Source organism: Polistes canadensis, unplaced genomic scaffold, assembly GCF_001313835.1.
Source record: "Polistes canadensis isolate GaletaPanama2010 unplaced genomic scaffold, ASM131383v1 scaffold_327, whole genome shotgun sequence".
Lineage (NCBI taxonomy): Eukaryota > Metazoa > Arthropoda > Insecta > Hymenoptera > Vespidae > Polistes > Polistes canadensis.
Window position 1 is genome coordinate 1 of NW_014569874.1, and position 15,166 is coordinate 15,166.

The window sequence follows — 15,166 nt, forward strand, 5'->3', positions numbered from 1 at the left end:
AATGCCGAAGAGGCTAATGCCGAAGAGGCCCCCACAAATTTGTGGTATCAAGTGGGCAACTACACAGACTATTGAGTTATTTTCAAAAGTTCGAACTTTTCGAAAACAGCTCTTTAGTCATATTTTATATTCTATTGCATTATTTATTTGCTCGTCATTAATTTGTAATTTTAATTGGAGATGATGGATCATTCCATCTCCTTGGCACATCAAATCTGTGTGCCATATCGTCCAAWAGGTGCATAAGTATTTAGTTTGTTACAGTCAAAAATATTTAAATTTTCGTATTATTAAATTTTCAAGCTTAAATAACGTTCGATAAATATTACAGTAATTTCTCTTTTTTTGTTTTGTCTTTAAAATTTTTCACTGTAATCGTATGTTATTAAATTTGCAATTTTTCTCTTTTCCATAAGTAGTTCATAATAATTAATAGTTATTATTTTTTGTAGTAACTTAATATATTTATTATATTTTATGGAAACGTAAAATCACGCGTTTAAATTCAATTTTATTACAACAATTAATAGAGATTTGATAAAAGTAAATAGAGAATTCAATTGAAAAGTGCATCTGCGACTCGGACGATTTATATGTCAGGCTATTTTATCATTTTATTGTATGATTAATATAGTTTTCTTTTTGTTGCAGGTGATCATCGCTGGATTTATTATCTACTCGTTTTGATTTTCTTCTACTTTTTAAAATATATATGTATAAAAATCGCATTTCTGAAGGCACACACATGTCTATACATTAAATATTAAATTTAACTATTTAAAATGTTGTTATACACTTATTAAGAATAGTGTATTCTTTGATAGTATTGTAATGTTATCGCGTTAAGTTTTTTATCTACTATCGCTTAATGATGGTTCCACTGGTAACAAAAATGATGCTGGGTAGTTAAAAAAGGGAACTTGTAAGTTTCTATATATTTCACCACAAAAAAGTTGGCATAGAACTGCAACAGCAGAAAGAAATGAAAAAATGAAATTATTTACCTATTGTTTATACATTATGAACGATTAACTTATTTCTTTTCACTACCTTATAGGTTGTTACTATGGATATCAACTTTAAATATATCCCCTGCAGGTAACCAACTTTACTTTCATTTTTTTCAAAGTTTGATTGCGTCTTGAATTTGTGGTTGCTCATGTGTATAACATGTATATCACACAATTATGCAATTGTAATATTTATTTTCAACTAATTAACGTTAATTAAAAAATATTTGATATAATAAAGTTGAGCAATTAGTGAGCAAATAATAGCACTTATTCATTTTTTATTGCTGTTGCAAACTTTGTTGCTTTGCCTAGAAATAGGAGAAAAATTGTTTGTGTTTTCAATTATTAATACCTAATTAAATAATTAAATAATAAAGCGAGCAGTTAAAGATTTTTATTGAGTAGATAGTGTGCAATTTAAAACACTTATTTGGTTTTTTTCTGCTGTTAAGGTTCCTTGCTAAGGTTCCTACGGTATGTACTTGGATTTAACAAAGTATTGTCATTGGTCGGTAAAATCGGTCTGACCGCGTTGCTATAAACATTTCTTAATATTTTGGCGATAAAATAAAATCGTTTTTTATGCTACAATTTATATGCTACAAATTATGCTACATTAAAATGATATTAATGTTTATAGTAAAATTGAAAACCCAACTGAATTAATTATTTTTTTCCCTTAATGTTCACACGCCGAAATAGCTCAGTTGGGAGAGCGTTAGACTGAAGATCTAAATGTCCCCGGTTCAATCCCGGGTTTCGGCAAGTACGAATTTTTTTTTTTCGTGTCTACGTACCTAAAATATTTGTCATGTTTTTTAGAATTTATATTCTTATTAATTTTATTTTATATATCCAATTCGTTAAATGAATCGAGGTAATTTATTTCTTTCTCGCGTTATCAATGCTATTTAATATCTGTATAAGTGTCATGCATTTGTCATGCTAGGAAGTTGAAATTTACGAGCAGCAAATAATGCGATTTTAGGGCATTTGACATTAATTGTATTCTGAAAGAAGGATTTATTCTTCGATATTCCAAACAATGTTCCTATAGAAAAGCAGAATAATATATAAAATATTATACTTTCGTACACAAGAGAGTTAATCATTGTAAAGTAGCCTCCGAAATCAATGAGAAACGTCAATCAATTTGTTAAGGATCAAGTTGGTTTTTTTAAACGGGGTGGTTTACACCGCGCCCTTTCGATTGGTTTATCAATGCGCAAGCGTGTAGTTCGTTTCACTTCCCTCAGCTCGTCGAGCTGTTTCGGTTGTTCGGTCCACTTGACAGTCGACAGTCGGAATTACGTTAAGGGTGAACTCGTGCTTTCTCTCATTGAGAGACAACGCAAGGATGCGACGATTGGTCCGATCCTGAGAATTCCATCCGTAGAATTTCGTTTCTCTTATATTTTCTCTTTCCGAGTAGGGATTTTCGAGTGAACAACGATCGCGATCCAGGAAAAACCAGTGATAAAACATTAAAAGAAAGAGAACACATCGCGTGAAACACATTCGTTAAAAATACTTCAAGAGTTATCGTTCCAATTTTCGTATCCTTGTTTATTCTCTTGAAAAAAAAGAAAGGACTTGTTGGTTGTTTGTTATTGTAAAATGAATGCAACGTGATTCGCAACTCCTGTGCATATTATCGTATCCCGAATCCGTTATTTTTGTGTCAACGCGTTATTGTTTTCATTCGAAAGAGAAGGAACGAAGAAAAATGACTGCCGCGTCGCACGTTTTCGTCCTGGTCCTTTATCTACTTTGTCAAGCTGAACGTTCGCATGCAAGTAAGTTTAAAGATTATTCATTAAATATCAGCTCGGTGCATCTACATTATTATATTTATCCCTTCGATAAACGATCTAACTTTGTCCTGATTCGGAGATATATCTAAGGGTTGACAAATTACTAAATAGGACACACACATATATATATATATATATTATGCGAAAATACAGAGGACAATTTTACGTGCTTTTCTATTATTATTCATTTTATTTTTCTACGAATGTGTTCTCGAGTGTACTGCAGGGAAACGGGGTATTTCATGGACGCTGAGTACGAGACGCGATATTAAATGTTGGAAGGAAGTATTCGAGCGCGAAGCAAAAAGTGACAGAGAGAGAAAGAGAGAGAAAGAGAGAACGAAAGGAAAAAATATTCCTCGCCCTCGCATTTTCCTGAAATGCAACCAACTTCTTTCAAAAATTCACTTATCCTGTTTCTCTCTCTTTTTTATCAACAAATACGAATAGATTGACCTTAAATTCGATGGATGATTCTAAGTAATTCGTTCTATCGATATATAACGAGCGTAACTATCGACGATTAAATCGAACAACGCGTTCAATTCGAGTAGAATCGTAAATCTGTAAACGCAATGAATTTGAAGGATCAGGCCAGGTTCCAGGAACCATCCAAGCGTTTTCCCCATTTGAGCTTTATTCGTTCCTGGAAGGATCGAAAGGAACGTTTCAAGTGTCGAAACTTGGTGCTCAGGGGTTGAGGGGGTGGGAAAGAGACGAGGGGATGTGCTTAATGCTCGGTTTAATTACGAAATTGGGTCGTGCTTTGCTCTACGCCGGTACAGCCCGCTAATTCTTGCGGATAGATTCAATTAAAGTACCCATTCAAAGACTCAAACCTCCCCTTCGAATCGGTCATCATTTATTTTCTATCCGAGAAGAAGGTTTTTCCTTTTTTTTTTTTTTTTCGGATACCCACGGCAAATTTTTGGTTACGATTAAACTTGGACAAAAGAATGGGTGAAAAAAATAATAGCTGTGTGATTAAAAGGAATAATAGTTAAACGTTTACCTTAGTGACGTTTACATCCGCTTTTCTCATTCCCCCATTTCAATCGACAACGACGCGATGACTTTCGCATTGGAATCGAGTTTGTAACGACTTGCTCAAATCGAATCGCGGTACGTACATACCTTCAGGTAGACGTTTGTTGCTCGTTACGAAAGGGAAAGTTCACGAGGATTATTTAAGCCGAGGGAAATCGACGTGAAGCTAATTATATTCTAACTTTTCTTAAACTTTACTCTTTTCCGAATAATTGCTTTTCATTGGCTACGAATATTTATCCCATTATAATAGTTATATCTTTTTTATTTTTCGTTAAAAAAAACACACACACATGCAGGTATTTTTTTTGTTGAATATCAGGTTACATTTTGTTGAATATCATATAAAGCCACGGTGACAACCAAGACGATAGAAATCTAGGAGAAGATCTTCCACGCAGACGGACGCTTAGCCAAGGGGATTTACGGATTAGTATCACCCCCTCTCCCTCCCCTCTTCCCCCCCCCCATCGCATTTTCTATCTCGTACGATACGAAAGAAAGAATGGAAAATGAAAATTCTCCTTTCAAAGTTTTCCAATTAAATGTCATCTCGTCTATAATACATCGGAATAAAATCGAACGACCGAATTCATACAAATTTTAATTAATACACATTTGAAATTAACGAGGAACGCGACTTTAAGCAAGTAAAAAGGATCAAATTATAAATTATAAATTATTATAACAAAAAATGATTATATATATTATTATAATATTTTTCGTAATATTAAAAAAATTGGAAAATGAATTGGTTTGAAGGAAAAAAAAATGACAATTTGACATACGTTTTACCTTTCCGAGAAGAATAATAATGGGACATGGGGTTGAGGGGCGGGGGAATCTTCGTTCAAGCGAAGCGAGAAACCTAATAGGTGTGTATGTATGTGTTACACACATTTGTATATAGGTAGATAAGTAAATAGGTATATATATGTGTAGAAACGTTGTTACGCACGGAAAATTGGATAGCATGGCGTAGGACAAAACAAATGAAGGCCGCGGTCGAGCCACGTGATTGGCTATCTAGGCGTGCACCATGCAAGATACGAACCAATCGGGAAAGTGGTTTTCGACGAGGGGTTGTTGCATAGGTTCCTGGTTCGATTCGTCCTTTGGTATAAACGCATCATAAGAAGGACCGATGCAATATCAACGTTATCGTTGATAAAGCAGAGAAGAATTTGCGTTTACTCTTTGACAAAATTATCTAGGAAACTTTAGAAAATGTTAGGAAACAATGGAGACACGTTTTAAATGTCGACGGTAAACAATCACGTTAATGTATATACATGTATAGACAAACATACGTGTGCCAGTTTAAAACGATCTCACCTGGGTTTATATTGGCACACGCGAACTAAACTTTAATTACACGAATTTAAATAAAAATTACTTGACAAAGTACTAAAGTTAATATTCATTTCGATATCTATCTCTCTCTCTTTAATATTTAATTGCCAATGTTGTATCGCGTTACATATATCTAACGAATTACTTCAGTTATGTATACTTTTCTTCTACTATTTTTTTCTACGCAACAAGATGTGATATAATTATTCGAATCATCCATCATTTAGCTCACGATATCTACATACGTACATTCGTCATTGTTAATTCAATCTCAGTCGATAAATGGATAGTCCTGATACTCTTCTCTTATGTGTTCCCATAATTATAAAAGTCATATATCTCTTGTTTCGAGATATTTAAAGGATTACATTTGAACACTAAAAATTAATTCTATATATAATATTGAAATAACGAACACTATCTAATGGTTCATTTTTGACAATATTCGTTAAATAAAAAGTACCTAACGTAAAAAATGGAAAAGCACTTTTCGAGTTATTATAAAAGAAATTTGAAAGAGAGAGAGAGAGAGAGAAAATAAACGTTTAAATTTGTTAATTATCGTCCTTTCGACTTGTCCCAGTACTTGAAGTTTTTCTTTTTCTTTTTTTCGCAAGGAATTCCTCGTGTTACATGCAATTTCTAATTTCCTTTTGTCTGTCTTTGTCGGTTCGTGACGGAAGCATTTTTAATTAGGCTTCTGTATGCCCCAGGTGCTACACACCGTCTTCTGTATTTAATATATACATGTATATATATTTACACTTGGATGTAGAAACGATTCTAAAATGAAACCATCGTTTACGTATCCTATATTTCAGATAATATAAAGATCTTTGTTAAACTACCACTTCATATATGTTCCCATAATTATGAAAGTGATCTAATTGTAAATCATATATCTATTGTTTCGAGATATTTAAAGGATTACATTTGAACACTAAATGAATTCTATATAACATTGAAATAACCAACACTATCTAATGATTCATTTTTGACAATATCGTGTGAAAATTACATTGAATTTAATTTAGTTTAAAATAATGTGATGTGTGAAATAACTGATAAATTGATAATTGATTTAAATTTTCACTTAAACCACTTTCATACTTATGGGTTACAAATATTTATCTATCCCATCACAAATCAAAATCGTAGAATTTAGAATTGCAAGCAAGCAGGTAGTCAAGCAGGTAGTCAAGCAAGCAGGTAGACAGGTACTCGAGTGATTTCAAAACCCTTGGCATTGATTGGTCGATCGCAATTGTCAATACGGTTAGCGTCGATATCATTTCTACATACGCGTAAGGAATAATAAATGAGGAAACATATAACGAAGTCATGGATAATAAACGTCTACCGGTGTTGCTCGTCAATGATAGATATCAGAAATCGTGTGTCCTGATTGAACACTGTTGTATACTACTATACAGATGAGCAACACCGTTGGACGACTATATACTTGGCCATGAGCTTGACAGATCTGCTAGCTGATCGATATTTACTAGCAACGGCCATTGTTGCGAATTTCTCTCTCTCTCTTTCCATCTAACGCTAGTTTTCATTGTCAAACAGCATTGTTCTCTTTCATTGTCGGTGATATCTTGACGTCGATTCCTTCGTATTATTCAAAATTGTTTCCATCCTATGCATTCATCCGAAAGACACCGATATTTCCGATCCTCGTAAGTATATTTCTCTTCCTCTCTACTCTTCCACTTTCTTTTTTTTTTTTTTCTAACCATTCATCGAACGAATCTTTTTCTAAAAATTCGAAAAATTTAATAGAAAAATCATGTCTACTCCTCGCAATATCTTTCACAGTTGAATTTGGAAAGTTATTCAAAGTTTGCGAAGTCTAAAAAGGGGTTAATGAATTTTCCTTCTTGAAAGGTGTATATATTTACGAGAAAGATTTTTTTTTTATAGAACGAAGGAGAGACGTTTAAAAGTCGAGTAGAGAGAGAGAGATTTATCGAAAAGTTTATGTTAATATTGTTTGACGCGTTGAGTTAAGGATTTATGACCTACGCTAATATTTAAATGATGCAATTTAAAACAGAGATCTTTAGATAAATGGATAATTAGAGTTAAATCATGTCGAAAATTATGAGAATTTCGTAGTATTTAAGAGAGGGGTTGGGGGTGAAAAATAAAGGAGATGCCGTTCTCTCTTGAATGACTAATTCTAAAAGAGAAATTAGCTCGTCTTTTTCCTCTTCGACGCATTGAAATTCGAATGAAACGCTTCGTTTGCGAATGCTATCCTATAATATCTTTTATTACTTTTTTTTCTCATACAGGTAATATTGAATACTTGAGACGCGTTATTAATGAAAAAAAAAAAAAAAAGAAGCAAAAAAATCTATCCAAGGATTTGTACGAATATTATCGTTCCGATAAACGGTCCAGTTACTTCAGCCGATATTTCGATATTTTCGTTTCACGAAAAACACGCCATCGGATATTCCCTTTCTCTGTGATATCGTTTTACGAGCATCCCGGTTGTACAAATAAAAGCATTTATTCTTTGCTCGATTGCGAAATGCTGTAGGATCTTTTTTCGCTCGAGTCTAAAGCACAAATGTAAACGTTTAGGCGAGTAAGCGTTGTAAATATACACGTTGGCTGCTTTTTTACTTCCCTTTTTTTTTTAAAGCTAAACCACCCGAAGGAAGCATCTGTCTAAATTCTTTTCTTACGTCTCGAATAATAAACCAGGCACGTGTCTAGGGTTTGTTTTATATATCGTGTATATGCATATATTTGCTCCCAATCTGTGCCCAATCTGCGTCTAATCTACATTTATCTAATATTTCTATCTATGGTTGTTACAGTATCTAGCAGAAGTAACAGCCAGGTTCTTCTTGGAGAAGTTGACATCGCAATTAAAGATGATCACTTAGGTGTCACTGAAATCACCACAGAGGAGCCTTATTTGACAAAATGTATCGTCGACGGAAACGCCTATTCGCACAGTCAAACGGTACGAACATATTATTAATTTATTATCAAAATTTCACGCACCGGGAGAAAGAGAGAAAAATAAATGAAATTTTCATTCGCTAATAATTTATAATATAAGTAGATAAACATCTTATGTTAGAAAAGAAAACATAAGTATAGATAAAATATAGATTATGATAATTTATTATTTTTATCTATAAATATATATCTTATTTTTTTGGGTTATCATTTATAAGAGAATTTTATTGCGATTCTGGTATTTTAATATATTTTATTAATATCAATAAAAAGAGAGATTGTTAAAAAAAGAACCGACGTAACATTTTAATCTTCAGTCTAGTAGAAATCGTACAGAAATTTTCAACAAGTCAGGATGGCCGAGCGGTCTAAGGCGCCAGACTCAAGGTTCATACCTTACCCGTTATACGGGGATTGTTCGAGGCTTCTGGTCCTCTCTGAGGGCGTGGGTTCGAATCCCACTCCTGACAAATTTTTTTCCCCTTTTTTTTCATCATTATTTTTATTTCCTATCGGAGATAGCAGGGTCAAGTCGCAGTAATTATTTAAGATACTTTATTTAAACAATACACAAGAATATTCACAGAGCGCTGAGACAGAAACTAATGATACTTTGGACAGTAAGATTGTATAATGCTATTTTTTATATTATTGATTGTGAAAGAACAAAAAGTAATACTTTATACTGAATTATGTGAAGTAAAATGAAAAAAAAATATGTTGCAATACGTTGTGCACGGGTCAGCGGTTCATTATGAAGTGATCGGTTCGATACCGATACTTAATCTAAAATACTTTTATTGTTTCTTTCTTCGGCCCGTTTAATCTGCTCATCGCTTGTGTATATGTGTTTTTTATATCGAATATAATTTGTTTAATTTAATTTATTTTTTAACGCGCGAAACTCTAATGAAACTTCTTTATCGCTGATATATAATATATACATTTATTATGCATTACCGATGAAAAAAAATCGGTTGAATATTTAATTATTTATTTATAGCGCGAGTTTGGAGAGATAAAAATAAAAACAAAAAAGAAATAGTGATATTTTTGTTCGTACACGTATACAGTAATAAATTGTGTAAATGGCGAAATTGCAAACTAGTAATATAGGGTGTAAGAGAAGTGTACAAATAGAAATTTCGTTTCTTGTTGATTTTGACTTTGCTTTTATGGCGATCGAGACGAATATAAGCGTCTTGAGAGTAATATCGGAGGACTCGGGTAAAATCCATGTGTGCATCTCGGATCGTGTAGTATTCCTCCTACTCAAACATGCATACGTACGTACGTATAAGTAAATAGCTGAAATTGCGGTGCAATTCCCGTAGTCGGTACTAATTGATATAGGATGTACTTATACCAACATCGGGAAATACTGACGTAAATCATTGCTAATGAATTTAATCAAAAATATAATAAATGAATTTGCAACCGTTAGATAACAAATCTATTAAATGAAGACAATAAATTTGAATCTTTAGTGATAAACAATATGAAATCTTTCGTTTCTTCATATGAAGAAAATTCATGAAGATTTATTTGTAAATGCTGGTCCTTCCTTCTTCCTCTCTGCTTCCCCGTAATCTGCTTCTGCAAACAATGCCATTTTAATGCAAACACGGAACACGATATGCGCCGACGAAACGAGGTCACGCGAGAATGTAATATCTCGGTTTTACGTGTGTACATAAAGCGGCAAAAAACAATAATCTTTCGGTTAATAACGTAACGCCAGGCCAGCCAGTAAGCAAGCAAGCAAGCATTGCTGCACTCACCAAAGTGCTTTATGCACCGCTTATATTTTATTCATCAAACCCTTTTTTTTATTCTTACAAAATTCTTCCTTGGATTCGCGTCAGTTGTATCTCTCTACGCGATCATTCTTCAACAAGTAACATAAAATAAACTTGAAAAGTTCGAACACGCCTTCGGCCTAAACTCGAAGAAAGAGAGAATTCCCTTCCAAGGTTTCGAGCGAGTGCTTGTTTCTCGGCTTTCTTTTTTTTTTGTTCTTTCTTCCAAGATGGAAAAGATATTCTTTTGACCAAGCTTTTCAGTACTCGGTAATACTAAAATGTGGACAAAACATGTTCGTCTGTATCTCGAATGCAACGGATACACCTACTTGTGAAAAGTACGGAAAAACATATTTCATTTTGTATTATTTTCCTCGTTCTTCTTAGCTTTCCCAAGGCCTACTTTCTTTTTATTTCCATTTTTTTGTTTTTCTCGAAAAGATATAGCAGTTATGTATCGATAGCCAAACGTGTTTCTTTCTTTCACTAAACTTTATCTACGCGTTTTTCTTTTCTCTCGAAAACGACGACGACCATCTTTGACAAGAGTACTCGTCATTTTTTCTTTCTACCGTTCTTCCTTCTACTCGCATTTCCAATCATTTAAGATGATATATCGAAAATACGAAAGATATAGTCGGTAAACTCGTCGTCTCGTGCACCCCAAGTCCAATTAGTAACGCAGTGAAACTAATTTGCCCTCGCGAAAGCTTTGAAAAGAGGTCGAAAGCTAAAGCAATGCTGTATCCTGCTGCGAAATATTACCCTCCACGGTCCTCTTGCCCCTTCTTTCTTTAAGAGTATCACACCGATGTTATTTAATGCCAAGCTTTACGTACCAAATTTGCGCGAATATCATCGACGAACAGAACAGAACAGAAATCTCTTTGATACATCGGGTGCAACATAGTTAGCAAATTAGAATTATCGGATTATTAAAGGAAAAATTTCTATTTGTTGTTGGGATGATGCATCACTGAACGTAACGTTTAAACCAGTAAACGAATTTACTCGAAATTTTGAAAGGTTGCTTATACACAACATACTATTGTGCGGTCAGCGCATTTACAAATTACATTTCGCGAATAGAATTTGAAATTTTGGCAACGTCATGCTTATCCTTTCTAATCAAGATCGTTAAATCAAATAATAAACGTTATTGATAGACATTGATTAAACTAACAATTGCGTTTCGTATAAACGGAATAATTAGATTAGTCGAACATTTTCGAAGCGTAATCAAATATACGTAATCATAGCTCTAATTAAAATGTTCGAAAATGTTGCATACGTTGCTAAACGGTAATTTGTTGTTTTCAGATACCGTCGCAAGACGTAAATTCTCATTGCCTGTGCGTCGCCGGTGAGGTTTATTGCTGGTGGCAAAATTATAATCCGAGTACCGATTCTTCGATGGGAGGTGGTGGTGGTGGTGGTTCTGCTTCGTCATTATCAACGACGACGACAGGAAGTAATTACACTCCCATGTTGGAATTGAGCACGGACACTGCCGATAGTTCTGAAGCTTCCGGTGATCGGGTTGATATAAATTCGACCTACTCGACTACGACACCGTCTGGTCCAACGACGTGCCTCGTCATGGGTACTTTCAATATTTTCTTTCAAACTTTGTAGTCCAAGTGGCAGTAGTCAGCAGGCTGCATGTAATTTACCAAATTCCAAATTTCGTTCAATTAATATCTCATACCTATCATACATTAGAGAAAATGTCTGTCGTATAAAATGTGGGCTCCTAATACTATAATAAATAACTTGTCATTTTCAAAAATGTCTGCCATTATTATTTTTGTTAATAATGATAATATTAAATAATAAAATATCCAAATGGCAGCTTTGGTAAAATGCTTTCGAAGTTGCTACCTGTTTTACCTGAGTGACGTCATATGGATCACCACCGAGCTTAATTAGTCTCCCTCTAATGTATAGTAGGATTGATTAAACGAAATTTGGACCTTGGTAAATTACATGCAGTCTTTTGGCCACTGATTCTTGGAATATATTATCCTTTTACCTCTTGAGACGTTCAGTTGGAAGGTGCATTAGCATTGAAAACTGTTGAAAAGCCACTAAAGGTTCTCTCTTGTTCTCTCTGATTGTAGGTAGGGAGTATCGGGAGGGTGAGGTACTGCCACATTCGACCGGAAACTGCGTAGAATGCAGCTGTGGTTCGGAAGGTCGAGTCGAATGTTCTCCTCGAGATTGCGTACCTTTAAGGCCCGAGATACCGGTTGCACCGGATATACCTGAACCACCCGGTGCTGATTTCGAAGTTTTTGATTTGGCACGAGACCGAGGCATCGATGAGGGATTTTAATAAGCTTTCTTTCACTTCATAATTTCTTTTTTCTTTCTTTCTATTATTTCGTCGCGTTTGATGCAACGATATTCCTCCGTTTCGAACAATGAACAACGATATTATTATCTTATTTGATTGCATTTCCCTAATAGATCATATAGATAACTATGAGTTTAGGGTCAAGTCAGAATTCGGCCGCACCTTCTCTCAATCGCGAGAACGTGCCTTCTTTTTATTTCTTTCCATTTGTTGTTTCTGTTTTTTTTTTTATTCATCTCAAAAAGAATATTCTTTACGTAGTGCTTATTTCTATATCACCTATTATTTATCATTATTATTATTTTTATAGTCGATCATGCCTAATGTTTACTTTTGGAAGAAAGTGTTTGACAAAAAGATTTTTAAAAAAAAGATACCGAAAATAGTACGAACAGAGGAACGTGTTTCCATTATTTTGCATGGAAGGAGCTTTTCTCCTTTCCAAATACACGAGACTTTCGGTATGGTTTAGTCATTTTTTCGAGGGATGTTTCCTGATTAAAATAGGAAAAATTTCTTCTGTAGGGAACGGCCTATGAATGTAATAAGAAAAAAAAAAAAAAAGAAAAAGAAACAATGTAGGAAATTCGGCCTACATGATATTAATCAAGAATAAATTTCATGCAGTAGTCAAATAGATTATACGCCACTACTACGTGCATACAAGTTGACATAATTCTCATCCTTATGGATTGTGCATTTATCTTTGTCTACTATTCGAATTGTCATACCTTAGACATTTTCTAGTTCTAGACATATCGTGACTATATCTTCCTATTAGTTGGTTCAAAACAAATCATATCCTATTCATATCTTATTCATATTCTAGTCATATTCTAGTTATATTCATAGATCACGCGATCATTTTTACTGTATCGTATTTCCCTTGCCCGGGATGAGTGTAAAAATTTATCGAATAATTCAATTAAGATACACACACACACATACACACAGGCTATATTATATATATATGTATTATTAAGTCCAACGAAAACAGTATTATATATTTTTATATATCTAGTTTTTATTTTTTAAGTTAAATTTTTCATCCGATATGTTTCTTCGTTAAATGCTATAGTAATCTTCTATCTTATTTAGATGTAAATACTCTACATATGTTTTTCTAGTCGGTATCTCTTCGGTATTATTATCATTGATCCGCGTAATCATTTTGGTCTTATAATCTTCAAGTTGTCCACTTATTTCGAAATCTTTGTGATAACGTTTATCATAAAATGCAATAATCTGTGCTTAGTAAATAAGTTATGTTATTTTTCTTGCTTTGCAAGTCAACTACGATTCGAAGAATATTTTAGGGACACCCTGTATATATATATAAAACCGTATATAGACATACATACATAATAGGAACGCATACCACTATACAAGGAACCAAATATTAAGATAACGACCTATACATTATATATATATTATATATACCTATACAAAAATATATGTATATATAAATATTTACGAATAAATAGGAATAGAGAGAATTTTAGTTGGATAGAATTTGGATGTCATATACTTTTTACAAATGCGTTTCTAGGGCATTTCTTTTGACTATTCCAAAGGCAGTTTCGATTGACCACGTTAAGGATTACTATATTCAAAAAGTCCCTATTCTGTAAAGATTATTTATTTAGAAGCAGCAATGAAAATCGTTTGTTCAAACCTTCAACAGTTAAAAGGCACAAGAAATGTTCTCCAGCACGCGTATACGCGCGTGCTTTCGTATCTAAAATACAATTAAATAGAGTTTAATCGTATGACAAAGTTAGCAGACTATGTGTTAGAGAAGTTAATTACGAAAGAAAGTGACAGAAAAGGGGCTATAATTAGGTAATATATTTAGGAACGACGGGAGAGAACATTACCTATAGTTAGTCGTATTATTAGGTAGACTCCAATGTGATATATACACGCAAAAGATAACTTTGTCTAAAAGTTTACAATACTTTTGAAAGGCTTGACTTTTCATCAGGGTCGTTAGTATGAACTTAGTAACGTGGCGTAATGTTAAATAAAACCAACGAAAAGAATTTCTTTTCGCGTGAAATTTCGGCCACGTTGTATTTCCTATTAAAACGATAAATATTATCCTTTGAGATCTTGTATTCGGTTATCTAACATAAGAGCTTCCAAATATCTCGTGGAGAATTATCCGATTTCGATAATAACGACGCTAAAAATAAAACATTTTCCTTTTAATCGTACAGAATGAACGAATTAACGTAAGCGCATAATATATCCCATGCATGCAACGAATTAAATTGTCACATTACGATATTTGATTAATTTTTTTGTTGTTAGATGAATTTAACTCCACGTTGTTACTTGTCACACCCATTGCGTTTTCAATCTTTATTATCTTGCGAAAAATCGGCTAGGATGCCACAAATATTAGACAATCCATAATATTTCTTACCCCTCGGTGACTCGATGAGAGGACGAGGATTGCAAAAACAGAAGAGAAAAGGAAAGATACATGTAGTTGATAGATTTGTAAAATAAATTTAGTTGCGAATCGCGGTGACGTGCCACGGGACCATCACGAAGGAACGAAGGGAACGAAGAAACGAAGGATATTCAAGCGGATTGATTTTTCGTTAGTTTTTTATATTTAAGTAACGATCTCGTACGTCTTCCAACTATCCCACACACAGTTATGTCTATCTTAACGTTCGTGGGATCTCCTGTCTTCTCAAAAACGATTGTTATTCGAATAAAGGAGGATCTTACGATTAATATTTAACTTTTATTATTATTATTCAACTTGTAATATACCAATCCTCT

General features: G+C 33.6%; 1 protein-coding gene and 2 non-coding genes across 3 annotated transcripts; all 3 read left to right on the forward strand.

Annotated features, from left to right (window-relative positions):
- The first annotated feature begins 1,705 nt into the window (after positions 1–1,705).
- Trnaf-gaa lies at positions 1,706–1,778 on the forward strand. The gene has a single exon. It is a non-coding gene; the product is annotated as a tRNA-Phe (tRNA).
- A 503-nt stretch (positions 1,779–2,281) lies between these two features.
- LOC106791639 lies at positions 2,282–15,120 on the forward strand. The gene is made up of 4 exons (XM_014757436.1): positions 2,282–2,809; positions 8,065–8,213; positions 11,335–11,617; positions 12,135–15,120. The coding sequence occupies exons 1-4, from the start codon at positions 2,635–2,637 to the stop codon at positions 12,347–12,349; spliced, it is 822 nt and encodes a 273-aa protein (XP_014612922.1). The 5' UTR covers positions 2,282–2,634; the 3' UTR covers positions 12,350–15,120.
- Positions 8,562–8,682, forward strand: Trnal-caa. Its single transcript has 2 exons — positions 8,562–8,599; positions 8,638–8,682. It is a non-coding gene; the product is annotated as a tRNA-Leu (tRNA).
- Positions 15,121–15,166: the final 46 nt, after the last annotated feature.

Excerpts from the sequence above, each read along its gene's own strand:
- LOC106791639 (XM_014757436.1), top strand. The coding sequence starts at position 2,635 with ATGCAACGTGATTCGCAACTCCTGTGCATATTATCGTATCCCGAATCC. Across the intron at positions 2,810-8,064 it reads AGCTGAACGTTCGCATGCAA|TATCTAGCAGAAGTAACAGC; the intron begins GTAAGTTTAAAG and ends TGGTTGTTACAG. Across the intron at positions 8,214-11,334 it reads CCTATTCGCACAGTCAAACG|ATACCGTCGCAAGACGTAAA; the intron begins GTACGAACATAT and ends TGTTGTTTTCAG.